Consider the following 21,289-nt stretch of genomic DNA (forward strand, 5'->3'; position numbering starts at 1 on the left):
GAACTGGTTTAAAGCATGAGAAATACATAACAACATTAGCAATATATCATGTGTAATATATCTGATGCTTCTTTAAACAGATCTCGATAATGTGGAAGGCATTGCAGTAGACTGGCTTGGAAATAATCTGTTTTGGACAAATGATGGCTACAGGAAAACAATTAATGTTGCCAGATTAGAGAAAGCCTCTCAAAGTCGGAAGATTCTGTTGGAAGGAGGCATGTCACACCCAAGAGGAATTGTTGTGGATCCTGTCAATGGGTATGAAAGCTTAAAAAAAATAATTTTAAATAAAATTTAGCCCCTTTTCACCATTAACACCCCCCCAATAAAATTCTCCCACACTGTTAAACTAGACATTTCAATGGATGTAAGTGAATTGTATGCCTAATGCTTGGGAGTTTGCTGTTTTTGTGACCACCAAAGTTGGGTTCTCCACTGTGATTTGCCCACCATTACTCCCCTTGTTTGTATCCAGGCAGCATTATCTACTGATAACTGTGCATAAAATATGCACAATTACCAAGGGTGTGGGGAAATGCAGTTTGCTGCTAGGTTAGTTTTCTTTGCTCCAAGCTCAAAACATTATTAAGCATACACAAGCGCACATACAAACACACTCTCACTCACTCACTCGATTAATATATAGTTTTGGAATTAAAACTCAGTGGCTTGCTGTGCTCTTTCACTGAAGATCTGACTTAGCATCCTAAATGCTGTGAGTGGGAATGGACTGGGAGGGAATAGAATGAAACTGAAACAAAAATCAGTGCCTAGAATGGAACCGGCAGGAAATGGCGTAAAACTGGAGTAGACATCAGCTTCTAGAGCGGAAAGGAGCAGGAGAGTGAGTTGAATAGTTCTTGCGTCCAGGAAAGCAAAAGCCAGAATGTGTACCTTGCACTATGCATGCATTGTATGTATATAATTTGTGAGTGTGAAATGGTAATTGTTTGCAAAAATTGGGCTATTTTAACAGAAGGGGAAAGGAAGAGTCAAATTGATATCAAGGAGCACAATAGGGATTAGAGGGAAAACAGCTATGTGGATTCATCCAATATTGTGATTTTGAAAATATTCCAACCCTACCAACAGGGAGATTGAACAATATGGTAACATTAAAAATCCCTTTTGAAAAGTAAGACCAAATTGGTGAAGAACAATTCTACATTACTATTTAATTGTTTATATTATTTTATCTCAAATACAGTTTAAGGGCCATTTTGGCAAAGTTAACAGGTGGATTCAAAAACAGTCAAATACTGAAACCTTTTAGATTGTTACAATAATAGAAGATTGCCTAGTAGCTATTTACTCACATTGAAGACTTCATCTCAAACACAAAACTCAGCACTTCCTGGACAACCTCTTCTAGTCCGGGTAGACAATACTGAGCTAGATAGATTAATGGTCACATTCAATATAAGGCTGCTTTATATGTTCATATGTTATAATATCCTGTTTTTTCAATAGTTCCTCTAAGAATTTGAATTTAAGCAGTGATTTTATAATCTTAAACTGGTCCACAAACTTCATGCTTCCATCTACTTAAAGACACAACTTTAGTATTAGCCTTCCTAGTATGCAGTAGTCTTCATTGAACTCTGTCAGCAAGATAGCTAACTCTTGACAACTGACATCGTCTTTTTAAATTGCATAAATATTGAGTTGAACTACCAATGGAATCACAGCACCTTTTGCCCCACTACAAGGTGACTTTGCCAGCACCTGGTTTCAACTCAATTTTTATGCAATTTAAAAGAGGATGTCAGTTGTCAAAGACCAGGTGGATTGAAGCTTTTAATAGGGGCTGACATACACTGAGAGATTTGACCACTATATGTTTGGACTGAATAGTTTTGGAAAAACCTGACATGGGAGACTGATAGCAAAGAAATCTAATATCACCCTCTGAATGTGTCCCCCTATGAAGTGATTGGAGAAGATCAGTTCAGGTGATACCTTGGGGTGAGAAAATCAACCCCAAAGCTTAAATGAAGCCAACCTTGCAAACAAGCAACAATCACCATCACCATTTTAATAATAATAATAATAATAATAATAATAATAATAATAATAGTAATAATTTTATTTATATCCTGCCCTCCCCAGCCAAAGCTGGGCTCAGAGCAGCTAACAACAGTAAAAATAGCACAGTTTACATAAAAATCACAGTCAATTAATTAAAATACATTCTAAAATCAATTCAGAATCAAATTAATGGCAACCATTGGGCTAGAGCTCTATGAGGATATAGGAAAATAGGATATAGGAAATAGGAAATGCCATATATTTAAACCGAAGGTGTGCACGTAATTAGCCATTCAAATGGTGTGTGTGCACCATATCTTGTGATTGATTTTGCGGGGTGGGGCTTACTTGTGCTGCCCCCCTATTTTATTTAAGTTGGCACCCCTGTGAAATAAAACAGGTTAAAGAACCTGGCTTGCTGTGAATCTGGTTTGGACATAATGGGGAACCATAGCTAATTGAAGAGTCAGTATTTAGGTTTAGGTCTGCCATGCTACAGAGGGCTGAAGGTGCAGAGATATACAGCTGAAATTGTGCTGAGTTTTCTGCCCATCTCTTCTGCAGCTGTAGAAGAGCCTTAGGAGCAGAGAAACACAGCATATGGTTGCAGCAAGTTTTCTCGGCGCAAGTCTACAGCAGAGAAATTTGCCTAGGGGAAATCAGGCCAGAGCATTCATCTGACAGTGTGCAAATAACTGATCCCCACCCCACCCCTGCACAAAGTGGTGTGATAGTAATTTAGAGAACCGAGAAATGATAGATACGTTAAGAAGTTATGAGTTTCATGTTAATCAGAATGCTCTTTGCTCTGCTTTGTCAGCTTGGGGCACAGGAGACAGCAGTCAGTAGTGAACATGTACTCAAAGAACAGTTCATTTCAAAATTAATGGATCATGGTCTCAAGTGAATGTACTTTATAAAACAGCCTTCCTTGCTGCTTCCACTAGTTTCAAGATAGTTATAGTAATATTCTTATTAAGCAAATTTTTAAAAAGATCAGAAACTAGTATATTATAAGCTGCAATATGCATATTAAAAATTTTACAAAATAATGTTGCAAGACAGCAAGTCACTATACTATTCATTATTCAAGTTCACCAGATTTTTTAAGATAGTGGGTGAGTTAGATAGTGTATAGCAAATGAACCTTCATGCTATTCTAGAACCAAAGTGAACCAGAATATGACCGAATAATGAACTATATACCAACTAGTCTATAGAGATGGAAGACATTCTTCCTATGAGATGATGCTTCCTCTTGGAGGCTTCAAGCAGGTCTTCCCAAGGTAGGGTTGCCATATTTCAAAATGTAAACACCAGGACACCCCAAAAGTCGATAGATTCTCAGACTATCATTTTTTTTTACCTTCCTTCTGACTAGTTTCCTGATTCCCCCCCTCACTGATCTCCTGTGACTCACTAATCTCCTGTGAGTTTTATGAATTATTGTCTTCTCTCCTGATTGCTTGTTGGTTTGTCATGAGAAAACGTTGGGTCCTTCCCCCCCACTCCCAACCCTCTGGGATTCTTTGTATATGTTTTTCCTTTAGGGTGTTTGTTTGTGGACATTATATCCACAAAGGGCCAGTTTCATCAACTTCTTTTTTCCAATCAGGGAGAAATTGGCTACACAGCAACAGATTTTTGGCGAATCCTACAAAGAACCACCATGAAGTGGGAGTTCCATTTATGCATTGATTGTGGCTGGCTCCTTTTTTCTCTTGCTAGCAGGTCTATAATAAGTACGCAAGTGGCGCTGTGGTCTAAACCACTGAGCCTCTTGCGCTTGCCGATTGGAAGGTCGGCGGTTCGAATACCCGCAACTGAGTGTGTTGGGTTGAAATAAACGACAGACGAATGACAAGTGTCATATGGGAGGCATCTCCCGAGCATGTCTCGGGGAGTCCCTTTTATTGAATATTACAGCATTGCCACATATGTGCTTGTTGCTGATTGGTTAACACAAATACAATGCAAGGGTTGCATATAGGCATTAATCACCAATAGACTAAAGGTTGGGAAAGGGAACACAGAACTAGACAGGCATGAAAACCTCCTTATTAAACTATTACTAGTGATTGATAACCTCCTTATTAAACTATTACTAATGATTGATATAGCAAGACTTAAAAGAACATAACTATTACATTCCGTAGATGTGGTTAACCATGCATTAAGAACAGGTCAGAGTACGATGTTTTCATGAACTCAATGTGAACTCACTGTGAACTGAACATTCTAGTCATGTGCAGAAGCAAAACTTCCCATCATGAGTGAGCTCCTGTTGCTCTGTCCCAGCTCCTGCCAACCTAGCACTTCGAAAGCACGCCAGTGCAAGTAGATAAATAAACTGTGGCGGGAAGGTAAACGGCGTTTCCGTGACAGTGTTCTGTTGTGCTAGAATGCTGGCCACATGTCCTGGAAAGCTGTCTGTGGACAAACACTGGCTCCCTCAACCTGAAAGTGAGATGAGTGCCGCAACCCCATAGTCGCATTTGACTGGACTTAACCCTCCAGGGGTCCTTTTAATAAGTACCCTCAGAGTGGCCACCAGTGTTAAACTCCTCAATTTTTGGCAAGGTGGCTAGCTTGTGTGGTCCCAGCTTAACTTCTCAGCAAGCATGCTAGTACTTGCTGAAAAGAAGTGGCTGCAGCATTTGGTACACAGCAGTGGCTTTCCCACTTTTTTCTTCATGGAAGAAATTCATGGTAAGGCTAATTCCCATTTTTCCAGGGTTTGCACCTTTACATAGTACTTGATTGAACACAAGCTATTCCTCAAGAAGCTTATATTGGCTTAAACTACATAGAAGAAATGTGAGCTGAACCTGTATCAAATTGACACTGGCAATTGTGTTTATGAAATGTTCCAGTTCATGGGTTGCAGTCTTCTAGATTTGTAGCATAATACTAAGCTTATATAGTTCAGAAAGGGAATGTTTGGAAAAAAGGGTGTTGTGACACACACTTACTAAACTATTTTAGTTAAGCAGAGTTCTGTTCTATGTATTTGAGCATCCTATGCCTGACAGCAGCCAGTTCCCCCATTTGTATTTTTTAAAATAACATGTGGTGTTTTGCTTTTTTATAGAAAGGAATATTAGTTACTGCATTATAATTCTCTTTGTGCTTCAGATAAATATTATTGGAGCTATGCCTGTATTTTAATTAATTCCAGATGTGAGCATTAATGCCACTTGGGTTGAGCCTGGCTTGGGACGTGACTGGTGGTAACTGTAAAACAAAGAGGACTATTTTTAAGCAATGGCCTTTTAACAAGTCAAATAAATGTTTGCAAGTGCTATTGATTCATTGTAGTGTTGAGAAGAGCAAAGAGTATTGATCTGGTTATTTACTTCAATTCAAGATAGCTGACATAAAGATTTTACTAAAGGTGCCTTCAGATGAGCACAAGTAGAGGAGTGCCTCCAGACTGTCACTGTTGGGGGGGGGGGGATTCAAGAGCATACCAGGAATTCAAGTTTGTGCAATTAAAGTGGATGGAAGTGTTACATTATCCATTCACAAATTCTCTCTTTTTTAAAAAAATAAGATTTGTTGCTGTAAGGAAAGTAATGGGGGAAAGAGTGTGGAATGAATGATTAAATGAAGAAACACGTAAGCATCCCACAAGCAAATCAGGGTGAATGATCATTGTAATACAACTGACCCATAAACAAATCAGAATGGATGTTCAATAGTCTGACCATCAATCGCATAAGCTGTCTTTCAACATGTTTGGCATCAAACTTACACACAGACACACAGCTGCATCAGAATTTATGAAACATGCATGTTGGACACTGCCTCAATTCTGCAATAAGTCCAAATAATATCTGGTGCCAATTTGTAATAGAATTCAGAAATCTAGACTGCTAAACTTTGCTTTTATCTGTACTGTCATCATGCTGTACAGCAGCGGCAACTTATTCCTTGATGAATTTGTCTTAGAATTCTGTAGCCACTGATATTTTCCCTGGCTATAAATAGTTAAAAACCTGTTGCTTTCCATGTGTGTCTTTCTTAAGATATAACTTTTTCTTTTTCTTTTTTAACAAACCAAACCTTCAAGAGTCTTCCTCCAAAATATCATGTTGTGGGTCCTATCCTTCCAAACAGCTTTAAAGTTATTAAGCCTTTGTGGGACCTGAACTTTAGACAGCTGTTTCAGCTTCCACAGCACCCCTCTCTCCTTTATATGTTTTTGAGGCTTAATTTGGCCAAAATATTAAACTTAGTTGGATATAATTACAAAATACATCCCTATACGTTTTTAATATTTTGTGGTAATTCAACCCCTCTTTTCAGTGGATTTACTTAGAGAATGATTTACAGGGTATAGGGTATCCTAAACATTTTATTTCAAAATACAGCCCTGTAAGTCATATTCAATACATTGAAACTGGACTTAAGTCAATGTATTTCAGTGGGTCTACTGTATCTCAATTGCATATCACCCATAGTGTAGAGTGTTTGCTCCTGATTATAACATAGTAATTTTTGTATAATAAAAAGGGAGATGATTCACAATCTTTTATGGAAACAAACAATTTTAATGGGAGTGCTGGGGAGTATTCCCGGTTGCAGAACTACTTTATACCTAGTCATTAAATTTCCACAAACTGGGAAAATGGTTAAATTAGTTTGTATTAGAAATACATATTCTCCAATCATCGCATAATTCTTTCCTTTATGATAAAGTCAGTTTGCCAGTTAAGAGAAAGAGATTTCCTAAGCCTAGTGTGATTATGTAAAGTTTGAAGCAGCTCATTAGCACAGCATCAACTTTCCATGTCAATCAATTCAGTTTTGTAATCATATAATTGATTATATTCTCTCAGGTCACATAGGAGTAGCTTTTCTCCCCCCGCCCCCCTTGGTGGATTACCTCTGTTACTCATTTATTGCTCTTGACAGGAAGAAAGAAAGCATTAAGAAGGCTTAAAGCAGAAACCCAATGGAGCTACTGCATCTCTGTAGAAGGCATTCTGCAATTTGGTTCAAATAATAAATGGATGCTTATTTATCATTTCATAGCTGGATGTATTGGACAGACTGGGAAGAAGATGAAATAGACGATAGCGTGGGACGAATTGAGAAGGCATGGATGGATGGCTACCACCGACAGATTTTTGTTACATCAAGGATGTTGTGGCCAAATGGATTAACTCTGGACTATCAAAACAACATATTGTACTGGTGTGATGCCTATTATGATCACATTGAAAGAATATTTTTGAATGGAACTGACAGAAAGGTGAAAGAAATGTGATTCTATGTTGCCCTCAAGCTTTCATTTCACTGAATTATATTGCAACTTTAAATTTTGGGTTTATTTATTTTTTAATTACTTTCCTTCTAAGACTGATCTATGTTCGGGGTGGGGGGGGGCGTTTCCAGCATAAGGATGACTGATGTAGTTTAGCTGGCATCCTGCTGCAGGGTGCAGCCCATATGTTATTTATTTTCTTTAGAAGAAGCAGAACACAAAGAGACTTTGTTATCTAACAATCCTGTGTTAATGTAGAGTTGTTTTCTGTACATGGTGATGCAGTACAAAGGTCCACATTAAAGCTAATGGAAGTGCTTTCTCTGACCATCTTAATTGGTTGGCACAGCCAACTACATAAATACTTTTTGTAGCACATGCTACTTCTCTGACATTGACCTAGTAGAGTTCACACTTCCATTGTAGCTTACCGTATATAGTAGAGTCCATTGTTTTGAACCTAGAAGATAGTGTGGTTGTGTCTGCCTCTCCTAGAACCAGAGAACCATGTTTGCCACCTTGATCTCCTTGAAGGCAAAGTAGGATATGTAAATATAAATGCATAACATTCTAAAAATACGCCTAAACCAGCGAGCCATACACATAGGGTTAATGTAGTGATTATTCACCAATGTTTGTGCATTAGGCAGAATCACAGAACCATCAACAGTCAGACAAAACTGCTCCGGTATCCTAACATTTTTAATGTGAAGTGTGAACAATCCTGTCAGTGCTTGGCTCCTTGCATTTAATTTCTTCCCAGTTTTGTGGGTAGGATGAAGATTCCAGTTAATTACACAGACATTCTAGAGGACTTTCTGCAAAAGGGGAAAAAAACCTAAATTGTCTTTTGCTAAAGATTTCTGCAGCTTTCAGTCTGTTCCATCACCAGTGCAAAAAAAGTGTTTCCAGTTGATCAATGAGCACAATTTCTATCCTGATTGCACCCTCAGGTGAAACTGAGAATAAACAGAGAAGTCAGTACACCAATAATAATCTTAAAACAGCTAAATAGCTCTTTGGGGCTATTCCCTAGCTAAGAATGTTCTTAAGATTGTTTTAATTTTTATGGGGAATCTTCACACAAATGGTTAATGCAGCACAAAGGAACAATTCCTCCAATACACATTCAAAGCTAGTTAATATTACCCACATCAATCCTTGTATTTATGACTATATGATTATGTTATTTATTTAAAGCACGTATAAACTGCTTAATTTTTTTTTAAATCCCTAAGTGGTTCACAACATTAAAAACCTTAAACGATAACATTGAAACAAAGGTGCAACATAAAACCAGTAAAACAGTAGTATAAAACTGCATTAAAAACACATTAAAACAGGAACAGAATGTCAGGGAATTTATATGACATCTGAAGAAACTGATGGTTGCCGCTTCACATATAGTAGAAGGAATGGCATTCCAAAGTATAGGGTCTATACCAGGAAATGCCCTTTTTATCAACACCCTGTGACATTGTGTAAGACGCGGTACCACAGTGAGAATTTCCCGAGATGATCTAAGACATCTTTCAGGTCCGTGTGAGGCAGCTGGTATTTTAAGTAACATGGCCCTGGGTTGTTCAGGGGATTTGTGTGCTAACAACAAGACATTGAACATGGCCTGTTTCTGACCAGCTTCTCTATGCTTGGACAAAATTGTTCAAATTCTGTCTCTGTCTTCCCCCCTCTGCTTGTCTGTTTTAAGGTGGAATTGTAAAGCTTTTTACTGGTGCAGTGATTTTTAACATCTCTTTAACTAACGTTGATTAATTGTAGGTGGTCTACAGTGGAAAAGAATTAAACCATCCATTTGGACTGTCACACCATAGGAATTATATTTTCTGGACAGATTATATGAATGGCTCTATTTTCCAACTGGATTTGATGACTAGAAACGTGACACTTCTAAGAAGTGAGAGATCACCTCTGTTTGGGCTTCAGATTTATGATCCCCAGAAGCAGCAAGGTACTGAGAACAATATTTTCTGTATTTACACTGAGCAGTGCTTTACCATTAATTACAGAAAGGCTACCCTTTTACCACATTGCCTCAATCTTTGTCATTAATTTGTGAGATATTCCAGAAAACATTGGCTACAACTAACTGCCATTAAAATAAATATGACTTAAGTTAGTCATAAATATGGGGCATTGAAATAAATTGCAAATGACTTGCTGGATTATGTCTGTGGATTATGTAGTTGTTTACTATTAACTATTTCTTCTATTATTAATCCAACAATTCATTGATACAGTCAACATAGTAAAGGTAAAGGAACCCCTGACCATTAGGTCTAGTCACAGATGACTCGGGAGTTGCTGCGCTCATCTCACTTTACTGGCCGAGGGAGCTGGTGTACAGCTTCTGGGTCATGTGGCCAGCATGACTAAGCCACTTCTGGCAAACCAGAGCAGCGCACGGAAACGCCGTTTACCTTCCCCCTGAAGCGGTACCTATTTAGCTACTTGCACTTTAATGTGCTTTCGAACTGCTAGGTTGGCAGGAACAGGGACCAAACAACGAGAGCTCACCCTGTTGCGGGGATTCGAATCGCTGACCTGATTGGCAAGCCCTAGGCTCTGTGGTTTAACCCACAGCGCCACTCGCGTCAACAAATATCATACATCAGAGCTATTATTAACTGGAGGAGATACTCCATTAATTATAGATATTGAGATTTGTTAGGTTTTTGCTCTGACCTTCTCAAAAATATTATTGGATGCTGAACAAATCCTATTGTGGTTTTGATCTAAATATCTTTCTGTGAAGTTTTTAAGGTCTGCAAATATTTAGTTAAAAGGTCTGAAGTTATGTTCATTGTGCTTTCATAACCTTTTCATGGCTTTGAAGATGTAGAAGATCTAGCCATTCCCCAATGTAATTTTAAGTCTGATGACCGATAACTCTTCCAGTTCTTTTCCTGTGTAGCAAAAAGTTCAAGGTTAAATTTGAATATGATCAATTTGCTTTGAAAGAGAGAACACTAGAAATTCATAGGGACCTCCATAAAATTATTTTTATTCTCCCCCCTCGGTGGGAGGAGGGCAACTAGTGTTTGGATTAAGACTAATCCCCCCAGTTAGGTAGGCAGTCTGAAAACAATAAACAATAGATGAGTGGGTCTTTCTCTGAATCCAGAGATGATTTCCTTATTTTGAGGAGGTAGACTCTGCATGGATTCTGCAACTGTGAGTTTGTCAAAATAAACAAACATCACAGAGAAGAGAGATATACCTAGTGAAAGTCAGAGAGAGAGAAATGGAACTCAGGAACAGAAGGTAGACTGTGCTATCTGCCCAGATTAAGCTCACAAAATTCAAGCATGGATATTAGGAATGGTACATCTGATCACTTGGAGATTGAGCAGGATATCCTTATGCCATCTCTTCCTCCTTTCCCTTCAGTACCCCAAGGTCCAGATGCTTACTTTAGGATTGGGCATGGGAAGGTGAGGGAAGAGACAGCAGGTCTTCCCCAGATCCTGCTCAAATACATCTGTAACACATGGCTAATAAGTATGGTAAATGTATTATTAGTAGTAGTTATAACCCAAAATTTACAAATCATTAACTTCGTTATATAATGTATGTATAAGTCCATGAACAAGAAATAGTCAACGTAATGAATTGCTTTCAGGGAACACCACGACCCCAGATCCTGGCAGTGTGTGTTTTCCTGCTAGTGGACTACCATGTCTAGAATCCCTGGCAGCAAACTGACACTCCACACATCATTTCTGCGGTGGTCATGGCTTCTGAGACCTTTCCTGCCTTGTCCATGGCAGTAAAAGGTGCTCTGCTGCGTTTGGGGAGTGCCTTTCGCTTCCATTGCTGCCCACCAATGCCAACAGTGCTGGCCTTGTCTGGGAAGTTCACATCTCTCTCCCACCTGGTAGACTGGAGTAGGTACCCTAGCCAAAGCTCCCTCCAGGATGAAAGGTCCCAAAGTCATTGCCCTGGTCATTAAATGCCTATGAAATTGGAAGTACTAAGATTATATTATATTAGTAAGCATGCAAGATGTGAGTGCAAACAGCATATATCTGAAGCAGTTGATGCAGCAGCATCACTTATCTGACCTCCTGTCACACTGGCTTACTGGGAAGGCCAACATCTGTTTAAAACATTCTCTCTCCCTCTCTTGCAAAATATTGTTAGTTGTGGGCACGGTAGGCTGTATATACCAAGACCCTGCTAATCCCTGGATCCAGCAAGTGTTAAAATATACGTAATGGGCCATTAAGGGAACAAAGGATGTTTTGGAACACTTTTATGAATCTGAAAAAGTTTTTACTTGCTGGACTCATTATAACTCTGTGCTGGTTAGTCTTTCAGCTTTGTGCAGCTGCTGTTAGTTAGTTAGTTAGTTAGTTAGTTAGTTATCAATTCATATTCCGCTGTGTAACAAAAGACATTGAGAACACATTTAATGGAGCACAATAATAAAAAGCATAATAATAGTCAGTAGTATAATAAAATAATCATAATTTATTTGGTTTTATAGTTTATTTTATTTTATTTGGTTTTCATCTTTCTGGATTTCATTGTGTGTGTTTTATTTTTATTTTTTAACACAGGGAACATTTGTTCAGAAATCCACAAAATACATACATCCAAAAATAAATAATAAGACATTGTGGCAGTCCTGGAAGGGCCCTGGGTATGGGAAATAACCAGCTGCTTGAATATTGGTAGCTTGTGTTCCTTTATACTACCCAGAATGTGTGTGGCGGGGGAGATTTCTCACCTTTCAAGAGAGATTTTACCTCAGGCTCTCTTTTAGCTGTGCCACTAGCTAAAATTGTAATGTACAATTGTGATGTACAATTCTAGCTGGTCTCAAAGACACAGAGAAGCATCACATGGTAATTGATTTGCTATTTGGTAATGGTATAGGGATCTGTTTTGATGAAGAATAATAAAGTCTTCATGCACATTCAGTCTGGTTTCCACAGAATCCAAATTGATTCTTTCCATTTACTTTAATGGAAGTAGGATATAAGCCTATGTCGCTAGTTAAGCTTATATAAACTGCTTGTTAAAAATCCATCAACGGACTAATCAATAATCCGCACTTTTATATCTCCTCCAAGACTTGTAGCAGTAGTTACATGGCTCAATAAACAGAGTGTTGATTTGGATTTAAAATGTATGTATCCAACATTTCAGGTTCTAAACAATCACAACACAAACACACATAAATTTGATGCCACCTATGAACAGTCTTGAAAAATGGACCCTACATGCCTCTTGTCAGCTTACATTTACAAACCCGTTTAAAGCTTTTTAAGGCTGTACTGAGGATAACTTGAAGGATGTGTCACATATGAGTTATTTGTGTAACCATCCAAGTTTTATTTTACTTTAATGGGTTTTCTTGTTAACTAAAATGCAGTTGTGAAATACTTTTCCTTGTTAGTATTGTTGAATGAATCACTTTCAGGATCCCACACACACACACATAAACACGCATATACATATATATGTTGTCTTAACTAAATATAAGACAACATCTATGCTGTTTGCCTAAGAACTGTTATCTAGTTACTGATATTCTTTATGATTCTAAGGCCATGCAATAAAGTTTAATGCTATATGGAGCCTGTATTTCAACAGTGGTAGTCTGTGATGCATGGAACAATCTAAGCCAGGCCTTATTGACACACAGCTTAAAAGCTGAATGGTATTACAGAGCTTATAAACACCTGAGGCCTCTCTAGTTGTGTGTTCTGTGGTATTAATCAGAAAAGATTTTAAGTTTCAAAATGATGAAATGGTATTTCGGTCACATTCACTATCTGGTTAAGTAGGTGATGAAGATGTTCAAAATCCTCTGAGATGTCATGTTAGGCTTATTGAAAGTCCCTTGAAAGGCCTGAAATTGTTTGCCTCAAAAAGACTCTCCAATTTGCTCTAAATTTTGTTTTACGTGGAATTGGAGATGACCGAAGTTTGTGTAAATGTCTAAGGAATTTTTCTAGTTGTGGCAAAACCAACTGCAGTTCTTTCTTTCTCAGATGTTTTGCAAGAGCTAAAACCTTAACATCCACTTCCAATATAGCTTCAGGCAAAATTCAGCAGTAACACTAGTCAATAATAATCAGTGCCCTCGTCTTATATTATTGTTCCGTAGCTTGACATGCATTTTTATTTGACAACTTTCAACTGACACCAGTTGCTTTCAGTACAACCCTATATATCTGTCTACTCAGATATAAGCCACATTGTGTTTGATGGGGCTTACTCCCAGGTAAGTGCTATAGGATTGTAACCTTAAGCTCCACTGTGCATTTTAAGACAATCAAAAAACCAGTTCCAGTCTTTCTGACCCACTTTTTTCAATATTCTGTCACTCTGCTGTAAGGGGGAAACTGAACCCAGAATGCTTGTCCTATATGGAATGGATGGTTGTAAGGAATTCCTCTTGGTGAAAATGAATTGAGTGTATGAGGGGGAAAGCTACTTTGATACCCCTGCCTGACCATCACTGACACAGGATACTACCAGAATATTTTCAATATATCAGTCCCTCCCTCCCTTGGCATGCCAATCTTCTCAAGCACCAGCATTTTGCCAGTTTTTAAATTGCCCAGTAAACTTAAATGCACACCACCAGCACTGTGTCACATATGTTACCTCAGTTACGATAAAGCTGGAAGGGTGGCTTGAAAATGAAACAAATAAGTTCATTCTAATGTGTAGTGTTTCATTGTAGTCCTGTACTTTTAAAAGTAAGAGATAAGACTGTGACCAAATTAGATCATGTTGTACCTGCTGTACCTGCAGGAAACCACATTGATCAAAGCAGTGTGTCTGCTAGATAAAGGCAATTTTCTTCATGGTCTCTGTATATTATACTCTTATAACATGTTGTTTATTTGTCATTAAGGTTGCTTTTTTATTTTATTTCAGGCGACAACGCGTGCCGTGTTAACAATGGAGGCTGCAGCACTCTCTGTTTAGCTGTTCCCGGAGGCAGAGTGTGTGCTTGCGCTGATAACCAGCATTTGGAGGGAAACAGCACAAGATGCACAAGTACGATCTTCCTAGAGAGTATCTGAGTTTATACTAATGTTGCAGGGAGAAAAAACAAAGCCTGTGAATGTCTGTAAAACTGCAAATGTCTAACTGTAGGGGACTATGCTTTTTCACCAGCAGAACAGAAAAGCACAGAGGGTTTTTTTACTGAACACAGTGTTCTGTATTCTAAGGATTTCCCTTCAATGCTTGGGGCTTTAAAGGTAGTCTTGGGGTTGTTTTAAACCTAGACTGAAATGACTCCCCCCCTTGAAGGATGCATTACCTTCTGGGCAACCTTTTGAGGTGGGTCAGAGGTAGAAGTGGGCAGAGTAAGAAATATAAATGTTGCCCTTGTTGTAGGCAAACACACACATAGACGGTGTGAATCAGGGCTGGTGACAGTTGTGTCCTGAGAAGAGGGAATATGGCTAGGGAGAGGTATGTCTTGAAGAGAGTCCCAAGGGCCAGATGGAGAGGCTCAGAGGGACACATCCAGCTCCTGGACCTGAGGCTCCCCATCCCTGCTTTAGCACTTAAGGAAATTTTGTTGTTTAGTCATTTAGTCGTGTCTGACTCTTTGTGACCCCATGGACCAGAGCACGCCAGGCACTGCTGTCTTCCACTGCCTCCCGCAGTTTTGTCAAACCCATGCTGGTAGCTTCGAGAACACCGTCCAACCATCTCGTCCTCTGTCGTCCCCTTCTCCTTGTGCCCTCCATCTTTCCCAACATCAGGGTCTTTTCCAGGGAGTCTTCTCTTCTCATGAGGTGGCAAAAGTATTGGAGTCTCAGCTTCACGATCTGTCCTAAATGGGGTGCTGTTATTATAGTGAAGGTTTGCACTACAGTGATGCAGGAGCATCCTAAACCATTGATTAATATTGGAGTGGGAGCCAATAAGTAGGCTGAATCCTAAGCACTTTTTTGCTCTTACAGAAAACTCCAGATAGGATTGTCATTTTATGAATATGTAATAATGAGAGCTGAAGGTTATGAAGTAGAAAGAATAATTCATGTTTGTGTGTGGGCAGCTAATACTGCATATTCTTTATACATTTGTACCCTTAGTTAATTCTGGAGAAGTGCTACCCAAGTTATGCAAACCTGGAGAGTTTCAATGTCAGAACAGGCGCTGTATCCAAGACCGCTGGCGCTGTGATGGGGATGATGATTGCCTTGATGGCTCTGATGAGCATTCAGAGATTTGCTGTATGTATCTGTGCAAAGCGTGGTCTGTGCTTTTCTCATTAAAAAAAATATGTAACGAGAGTGTTAATCTATGCAAATATGTAAGTGTCTGAGGGGAATGGAAATGAAGCTGCCATAGCTGACTAATCATTTAGATATATTTATATATATCATTCATTTTTTTCTTGGTCTGCATTTGTAGGGAATAGGAACTCTAAAGCATACTGGGAGGACCCTGCTTCGTAACACTGATGAAGCTAATGATCCTCACACCCTCTAATGTGTCTGCTTTTGTTCCTCGCGTGCTACTGCCCCTTGCCCTTGCATGGTGGTTGGGCCAGGAGGTAAACTCTTCTGGAAAAACTGAGGGAAATCAATTTAAATGCCCAGAAGCCAGAATTACTGTGCAGAAGGTTGCTAAACACTTCATTGCTTCTTGGCAATGGTATCTTGAAGAGTGTCCAAGAAAACAGACATAAGTTTGGAACAAGATGCTGTACAGCTTTTGCTGCCTCGATATATTGTAAAGGAGACATATGGGAACTGAAATGCAGGCAAAAGTGTGATGTCTTAAATGTTTGCCACTACTTTACTACTAAAAGCCATTGTAAGGATGAGAAATGCTTATTGTGACTGGAGGCAACAGCATGTCAGCAATAATTTGCAGCATCCCTATTTCTATGCGAATCTTAAAATGCTTCTCAAATGTTCTAGTTTATATTGTTGTTATCATTGTTGTAGTTGTTATAGTTATATATGTTTTATTACTTGCCCTTCACCCTAAGGTCCCAGAGTAGGTTGCAACAATTTAAATACATCATTCAAAACAACTTTTGGAACTTCTGGTTACAAAAAATAATCATAAAGGATATGGTGGGTCCTGAAAATACATATTGCAGGTGTCAAAGGCCACATGCACTGAGTGGTGCAATCCCATGCCATTATGGGTAGGGCCAATCATGTGGACATCTGGTCCACATGCATGTAAGCAGAAACATGGGTGGGGCCATTTGGGTGAGGAAGACACAACACAATTGGGTCTACCTCCACCCAGTTGTTAAAAATGTCCCAGGGCATGGTCTGAGGATCCATGATGCAGATATATTTCAAAAGCTAAATAAAGATTAGACCTGATCAGTGTCTGTATGGAAGGTACTGCCTTGGAACACCATATACTCTAGCTTGAGTTCCATGATGGAAGAAAAATGAAATAGAAATGTACTAAAATAAATAAATTCACACATACCATGAGGGGATTGTGCCAAGGAGAAGTTGTTTCCATATCTTGAGGAAAGAGTTATGTTCCTGTGGGAGAGAACGGGGTCATAGACTGCAGCATGGCAATTTGTCATAGGCAGGAATGCTGGAGAAATTCTGTCTTTGCAGATTCCAGAACAAAGTAGTCTGATCTTTGGGGAGTGAAGTGCAGATCGGAACTGAATTACCCATCACCATTCACAGTTCCATGTGCCCCAATGCAATTCTCAGCTCCAAAATTCATCAAAATGTTTTTAAAATCCGTATTTGGATATAAAATTTAGATTTTTGTGTGTGAATGTTTCCTGAATGTACAGAGATGAGTGAGCATATGAGAAAGTTACCCGTAATCAAAGGACCCGGCTGCTATCGCCTTAGGGAAGTGTGATCAGTATGGTATCATTTTTAAAAAGATAAAGGCCTATATTGGGAGCTATTTATGTGCCTTTTCAGGTTTGAAAAATGCATACATGCTTAAATAATTCTTGTTTCTTTCTTTTGAACAGATGAATTTTTTAACACTTTTTTGATCTCTGTAAAAGACATACTTCTAGGCACATATTCTTGCTGCCTGTTCAAGTTGTTCATTTTAAAAATAGCACTTTATAACTTTTCACACTTACTTCTTTAGCAGTGTTTTTCTCTCCTGATGACAAACATTCAATCATTATCGGTAAATTACTATTTGAATGTGCACTTGCATGCAATTGTTTGGACCGGTAACGGCAGACTTTGCATATAGTAAGGGCACGGCTAAGAGTGCTCAAAGAATAAAGCTACTGAAGATCTGATATTAACGGGGCTGAATTGATCCACATATCTCAGTCTGATGTGTGGCTCAAAATATAGTCATCCTTCAGATGTCACAGACTTCAATTTTGCGATGATGTTCTTGGCTCAAAAAAGTATTAAAATGAATCTTAAAATTCATATTAGGTATAAAAATATATTTAGAAATGTGAATATTGAGAGAAAAAAATGTGTTCAGAAATGCATATTTTGTATGCCTTTGTAAACATTTTCAAATATATGTATCTAAATGCCAATTTTTGCTTCTTCTTTTTTAAATCGAAGATTGATGCAGAAATGAGACTGCATTGACATACAATGAAACAAATGCAAAAGTGATTCGAAACTATCTATCCCTTAACCATCGCCAAAGAAGCCCTCAGTATGATCTAAGACTAGAGCAGTGCTTTTGGAGACTGTGTGATAGTTTCTGTTTCAAAGTTAGATTTTATGTCTTTGTTCCTTTGCTTTTCACCATCTCCATCCGTGGCTTTTATCTGTTCCCATACTAGTTTTACACTAAGATAAAAGTGAAAATCCAATCTTCTGTTTCTCCTGATACCAAAAGCCTGATTCTGAGGGCACTTTGCTACTACAGACCAATAATATGTAATACTGCAACCCGTTGATGTCCATATCTATAGATAAGGCAATAATAATAAATTGGCATTTTATGTTGTATTATTAAATCACCAGGTTTTTGGACTAACAGCTTGAGGGTCTCTTCTCTCTTTCTGTGGTCTTTGGTTCTATCCCTCGTTTTCTGCTCATGGAATAGTAATAATAAGCAATGGCTGTGAATACTACTGGCTTCTTGGCCCCTGCACAATCAGACTACAACTGTATGATGTTAACAAGTATTTGATAAGTACAGGAACTGCACAGACCTTTTTTCTTTTTAATAACAGTGGTCATTTTTTTGTAGTGAGAACTGAAATTACAGTTTTACTCTTGTTGTTGGCACAACATAAAAGCTTTATATCCAATTTTAATCAGTTTTAGTTCTTGACTAATTTCACGCTTAGCACAAGGTACATTTTTATATGCTGCATATTTTTCCCCCAGTCCAATAAAGCTTTCCTTTTATCATTTTGGAAGGGTTGCTGAACTGTAGGTGGTTTTTATGACCTCAGAACCTTAGACTTTCATCTTAAACTTATGTTTCATAGGCAAGATTACTACCATTTCCTATCTATATTTATTCCATAGCCCGCTATTGGAAGTGTTGTCTGTGCAAAATCATAGCAATAGGCTTGCAAATACAAAGCCCTTCAGATCATCATTTTGAATTATTCAAAATGTGAGAATTCAAAATGAAACTGGTGGGAAGCATCATTAAAAGCACAGGGCATGATCCAAGCATAAATTAAATACTTCATTTGATTTCAGAAAGAGAGACGCTCTGAGAAATAGTTGGCTCTCATTTAAATATACACAGTGATTAGATGTGGTGGCATATCAATAAACCAGACGTACAAAGCAAACTACCTTGTGCCCATAACCTAATGGGTCAATTGATTTACACATCATGTTACGCAGGACCTTGACATAATTTCAGCAGCATAAAAACATACTCGGATACAACAGCAAACTGTCTCTAGAACAAACCTATGAACAATGAAGCTCATATCCTAAACTTGCTTAATAATAGCAGCAGCAGCGTTAACAATACACAGTCTACCTGTATGGGCATAATATAGAGAATTTATAGTAAAATTTCATTTGGTACCACATACAGAGTTGGGTCAAAGACAGCAAAAGTAATAAGCATTTGTTATTGCTTAAAGTGTTCTGTTTGTTAGTGTTATAAGTGGCCACTACACATACATAAATGACTCCAAAAGAATACAGCTGTAGTATAAATAGACAAAGCATGAAAAACTAGTTAAGGGCTTTTGGAATTTAAGCATAAAGAATGTAGTAGGTTGGTATTAAGTCAGCTCTGGCTCCCTGTGTGTCTTGTTAGGGAAGTTTAATCCTTCAATGTGAAACATTATGCCTTTATAAGCTTCCTTGGCATCCTTCAACTTTTATTGTTCTTGGTTTGAACTGTAAGATCCCTTGTTTTATTGGTTAATAGGCATTGCCCTCAACTACATTAATTTTATATGTATGGATAGATAATTATTGTGAAGACATGTAGTAATAAGTTATGGCATTATAAAATATGTAATAAATATGGAAGAATGTACTGAATAGGCATCATAAGCAACATTTCATGCTCATTAACTTTACGGTGGTGGTTTTGTTTGTTTTTTTGTAACCAAAGCTGACTAGAGAACTTCATGTTAAGCTTTGCACATTTGCATTTTTGAGTAACAGCAGTGCAATTAATAGCAATTTTAGAGATTGATTCAGTGCTAAGTAGACCCAAACATAAACTGACCACTCCTACTGCCCCAAACACATATCAACAAGTAAAATACTATTCCTCCAAACAGTAGCTTTTGTGATGGTCTCTGAGAAAATTAAATAAGCAGATATAGAAATAAATAAATAAACATATAGCACTGTTTTTCAGGTCTTGCAGTATTGCGTAGAAACCTTCTCAATTAAAAGGGCCACAGTTATGTGCTCAAAGCGCAAACAATATTAAACTGTATAACACTTCAGATGAAGTGAAATCATCACATTTCATTGTCCATGAATCATGAGATAGTTCTGTTAAGCCTTAAATAGTGCTTAAAAGTTAGCAGTGTGCAGCAGCGGCCATTAATTACTTTGTTTCTGGTTCTGGTGAATTTTGAGGGTTGAAGACAAAACAAAAAAAATCCATCTGTAGTTCTGCTCATGCATCCTAGTCCTGATTTTCTGGTACCCATTCCTGGTAAAACCTTATCCCAATTTCTGTCTTAATTGTCTTTAGAAGAGAGTGTGTGTGTGTGTGTGTGTGTGTGTGTGTGTGTGTGTAAGTTATGCTTCTTTAAATCCAAATGTTGAATATTCTGTTGTAATGTTTGCCAATGTCCAGATCAACAAAACAGAATGGAGTGGGGGAAATCTTTGTTAGGGTTTCCTCTGTTCGGGTTTGTATCCTCCAAATACACTTCATCTGCTGCTGCCTTGTTCTCTGACATGCAGGTTTAAAACATTTTTGTTTAGGAAGCATTAACGAGACGTATATAAATTGCATATGTGTTATCTCTTTTTAGCTATTGACTTTCATCATATTTTGAATGTTGCTAAATACCTGGTATTTATTAAACATTTTAATGTTTTTGTTTTTGTAAACCGCCTTAGACAATCAAGAGGTATATAAGTTTTGATAAATTTATTAATTAAAAATATTTGAGGGATGATTTAGTTTCTGACCTTTGTACATTAAAATTGTTGCTTCCAATTCTGTAGCTTTATTTGTTTATAAGGGGAATTTCAATCCTTAATTCTTATTTTAGAATTATGAATTATTTTATTTTTGCAACTGAAACTTTAGGATCCTTGAGTAAAGAAATGCATGTAGTCTAAAAATGTGAAGACTGCAATACTATACACATATACCTGGAAAACAGCCCCATTGAACTAATTTTGGGGAAATTTTTTATTTAACAAAGATAAAACAACAGCTTGCAATCATTTAACTTGATGGGACTTAGTTCTGGGTAGACATGTATAGCATTACACTATATGCCTCTCACCCTTTTTGCGCCAAATGCAATGTAATATAAGCCATATTATCAGTGTTTCAGCAGTACTGTGTCTGGTTACGTACTTAAGATAAAATGTAGTATTTCTT

General features: G+C 37.9%; 1 protein-coding gene across 3 annotated transcripts in view; it reads left to right on the forward strand.

Annotated features, from left to right (window-relative positions):
- LRP1B (LDL receptor related protein 1B) overlaps positions 1-21,289 on the forward strand; it is a 764,381-nt gene that overhangs the window by 560,214 nt on the left and 182,878 nt on the right. For all 3 annotated transcript variants that reach the window (XM_083581632.1, XM_083581633.1, XM_083581634.1), the window contains 5 exons: positions 81-261; positions 7,069-7,288; positions 9,080-9,269; positions 14,216-14,338; positions 15,391-15,531. In XM_083581632.1, the coding sequence (XP_083437758.1) occupies positions 81-261; positions 7,069-7,288; positions 9,080-9,269; positions 14,216-14,338; positions 15,391-15,531 (855 nt within the window). The remainder of the gene's footprint in view (positions 1-80; positions 262-7,068; positions 7,289-9,079; positions 9,270-14,215; positions 14,339-15,390; positions 15,532-21,289) is intronic.

The sequence above is a fragment of the Podarcis filfolensis genome (assembly GCF_964270895.1).
Source record: "Podarcis filfolensis genome assembly, chromosome: 1".
NCBI lineage: Eukaryota > Metazoa > Chordata > Lepidosauria > Squamata > Lacertidae > Podarcis > Podarcis filfolensis.